The sequence below is a fragment of the Periophthalmus magnuspinnatus genome, chromosome 6 (assembly GCF_009829125.3).
Source record: "Periophthalmus magnuspinnatus isolate fPerMag1 chromosome 6, fPerMag1.2.pri, whole genome shotgun sequence".
Taxonomy (NCBI): domain Eukaryota; kingdom Metazoa; phylum Chordata; class Actinopteri; order Gobiiformes; family Gobiidae; genus Periophthalmus; species Periophthalmus magnuspinnatus.
Genome location: NC_047131.1, coordinates 33,201,792 through 33,204,946, shown reverse-complemented (window position 1 = coordinate 33,204,946; position 3,155 = coordinate 33,201,792). Strand labels below are relative to the sequence as shown.

The window sequence follows — 3,155 nt, the reverse complement described above, 5'->3', positions numbered from 1 at the left end:
TTCCTTGTCCCCCGGTCACTATCCGGTTTCCATGCTTCAGAAGGTGCCATAATTCCAAAGCGGGAGTTAATTGGTTTCCCTTTACATGGATGTGGCCCGTCCAGTCATGTGTAGTTAAAAAAAAAACACAATATGGCCGCCCCGCCGTGACCACCCACAGCAGAACCACGGAGGAAGAACAAGGAAGCCTCTGTTATTTATAGAGTCTGAAAATCACCAATCGAAAAACTAAAATGTCAGTTTGTTTAATATTGTGACACTTTTCCACAAATGTTCCAACACCTTGTTTATTTTTGTTTTCCTCCTAAAGTCGTGTTTGTCCTGTCACTCCCTCTGACAGCGGTGAGAGCTGAGCACGTAGAGTCAAAGCAAACGGCGTGATGGCTTTACAGAACGCACCGGCAGCGGAGGAGGAGGAGGAGGGGCCGGCGGGAGGGGGGCAGCAGCTGTTCCATTGGCTGCGAGTCGTCGAGGGGGAGGGGCGGAGAGGAACGAGAGAGCAGAGGAGAGAGAGAGAGAGAGAGGGAGGGATAGAGCGAGCAGCCGGGGGATGAGAGCGTGCTGTGTGACAGGGAATGCCCGTCAGTCGCGTCTGCCGAGTACAGCACATGAGCCGGAGCGCCGCTGTCAGGGAGAACTGAGCAGAGAAAGAGAGAAGGAAGCGGAGAGGGAGAGAGGAGCGGAGGTGCGGAGCGTTCCTGGACAAGGCGCATGAGGAATTACAGACAGAGCATCACAGAATACAACCGGAGGAAGGAAGGGAGTGATAAGAGAGGGAAAAGTTACCTGCTCAGTGGTGACTTCTGAAGGGGGATCGCGTCTAGAATTGGAATACCGACACCATTTGGCTCTGAGGAAGGGAATGCTGCTCCTGGGACCGACCTGCAGTGACTGTTGTGGAGTTAAAGACCTCAGCTGGAGATACAGGAAGACGCCTCGCAGAGTTGCCCGAGTTCCACTTCTAGAGTCCGTTCATTGGGATTAGTTTTTGAGTCGGGATTTTGCCTGAGCAGCGGCGATCCAAGGGGAAAGGGACTGTGCGCTCCTGTCATCTGCGAGACTATGTTAGAGCGTGCGTCAGCCAGCAGCTCCCGGTCAGCAGTAGCGGCAGCCTCAGAGCATGGAGAAGTCTAGCAGCGAGGAGTCAGCTATCCACCGCAGCCCTTCCATAGACAGCCGAGATTCCGATTACCCGCAAGCCTCCACCTCTGGCCGCCCTTTCGGTGGCCGGGGATTCACTGCCGGTGCTTTTTACGGCTCCACGGGGCCACGCAAAAACGCGCAACAGGGGCAGGCGGGAGCGAGTGCAGATAATATAGGAGTGGACAAATCCAACAACAAGTACAGCTCTCCGAAAGGAAGCAAGTACGTGGTGTTTTACCTGGATCTATCGTTTGTGTTCCTTCTAGAATTCAAAAAGTGCAACATGGCCCGAGGATTCCTGTGCTGCCTCAAGTATCTGATGTTCGTCTTCAACCTCATCTTCTGGGTAAGTCTCGTTACTGTTTCCTTTGGCGTTGATGATATTGATGAAGTTGTGTCATGTGTCTGGATGAATCTGTCAGGATGATTTCTATATCAGCTTATCGTTCAGTGTTTCAAAGCTGGAACTGTGTATTTTGGCATTCAGTATTTACCCTGGTACTTTTTCGTTGCAGTACTGTGGAGATTTTTGGCGTTTGCATGTGATATGTTCAGAGGGAAACAGCTGTGGCTAATTATCAGTTCATTTACTGTCATTTACTTGTCACATCTGAGGCTTTTGTCTGTTCTAAAACTGCGATTCTCCTGCTTTTGTCAGTGTCATAAAATCGTGTCCGTGTTATCGTTTATCGCGGTATATTTCTGTGGCGATACATCACGCTTCAAAATGTGTTCTCGTGACAGGCCTAAGTCCAGTTCTTGTTCACGTCGTCGTTCCTAAACGTTACATCAGATTCTATACCTGTCAGAGATGGGCATGTTGCTATTCCGGTGTGTAGTGTCGCTGTTGGCATGTGCTGGTTGGCATTCTGAATGAGGATAGCACATTGGGGTTAGACGACGCGGTGTGTAGGATTTACAGTGGTGCTGAAGTTGAAATCTTATCATGTAAGTACAGGTCGCTGAGTGTGGGAGCGGGCCGGGGGGGCTGGGCTCGTGGGCACGTGCTCCTCTGCAGAAAAGAACGGTTCCAGACGGTTTTTGTTGATTATTTGCTTATGTAATTCGTCGGGAAAGACTCTGGGATCAAAGCTGCCGTCTCAAAATTTGAATCAAGCTTAATTTCCATCTTGTGTTTTAGTTTCAATCTAATAATATCAACTCAGAATGCAATGTTCCTTTCTATATTTAATTTATCCCCTAATTAGATCGCATTCACGAGCTGCAGCAGAGCGAGTTCAGGAGAGCATGGGCACGTTGGGTAAAGTGGGTATCCCGTGAATGTTTACAGGCTGGATTAAAGGGCTTATAGGTTATGGGGCCAAGTCTTTGTAGAGATGCACTGAAGCGTGAAGCATAAAAACATCCCAACTCTGAATCTGGCATCACCAGCAGAGCACCAGTCTAAGAGCGGACTGTAGCCTGGGCCACACTGCGAGATATAGAGCAGCAATTACTCTGGAAAACAACCACAACGCACAAGTCTCAACTGAAAGGAAACACCGGGTTTATAATGAGTGAAAGTGCGGCGTGAGACGGGGCATCTGAGGCAGTAACGCCTGAGCTTTTCATTGGTTTGTGAGACTATTTAGTTTGGAAACGTGATAAGATTAGATACAGTAAGAGAAGCTTTTCTTGCTCTACAATATGGAAATATCAGTTTCAACCTTAGACTGTTTATATAAATGGACTAAGCTAAAGCCGCGTTGCTAACAGGAAGTGATCATGAGCGCGCTTCCTGCTCTGTCGACTCAGTTTACATTGAAAAATTGTCACTCCTCGTCATTTAAATGTTCGTATCTACATGATCCTGGGGTTTTTATTTCGCTATTTTGTCTGGAAAATCAATAGATATGAAACACCAGACGCATTTTTACATGAGGTTGATCCCACTAGTGTTTGATTGACAGCGTTGGGTGGCATGGGAAACTGGCGTTACCTTCAGCAACCTCGCTCCGGATTGGCTCTTTTGGTCGCCGATCAGCAGAACGTGCCGCTACACCTGCTCTAGC

At 48.6% G+C, this 3,155-nt stretch overlaps 1 protein-coding gene across 1 annotated transcript in view; it reads left to right on the top strand.

Annotated features, from left to right (window-relative positions):
• Nucleotides 1-703: 703 nt before the first annotated feature.
• tspan9a (tetraspanin 9a) overlaps nt 704-3,155 on the top strand; it is a 141,140-nt gene continuing 138,688 nt past the window's right edge. Inside the window, exon 1 of the mRNA XM_033967997.2 lies at nt 704-1,489. Coding sequence (XP_033823888.1) covers nt 1,121-1,489 — 369 coding nt within the window. The 5' untranslated portion in view covers nt 704-1,120. The remainder of the gene's footprint in view (nt 1,490-3,155) is intronic.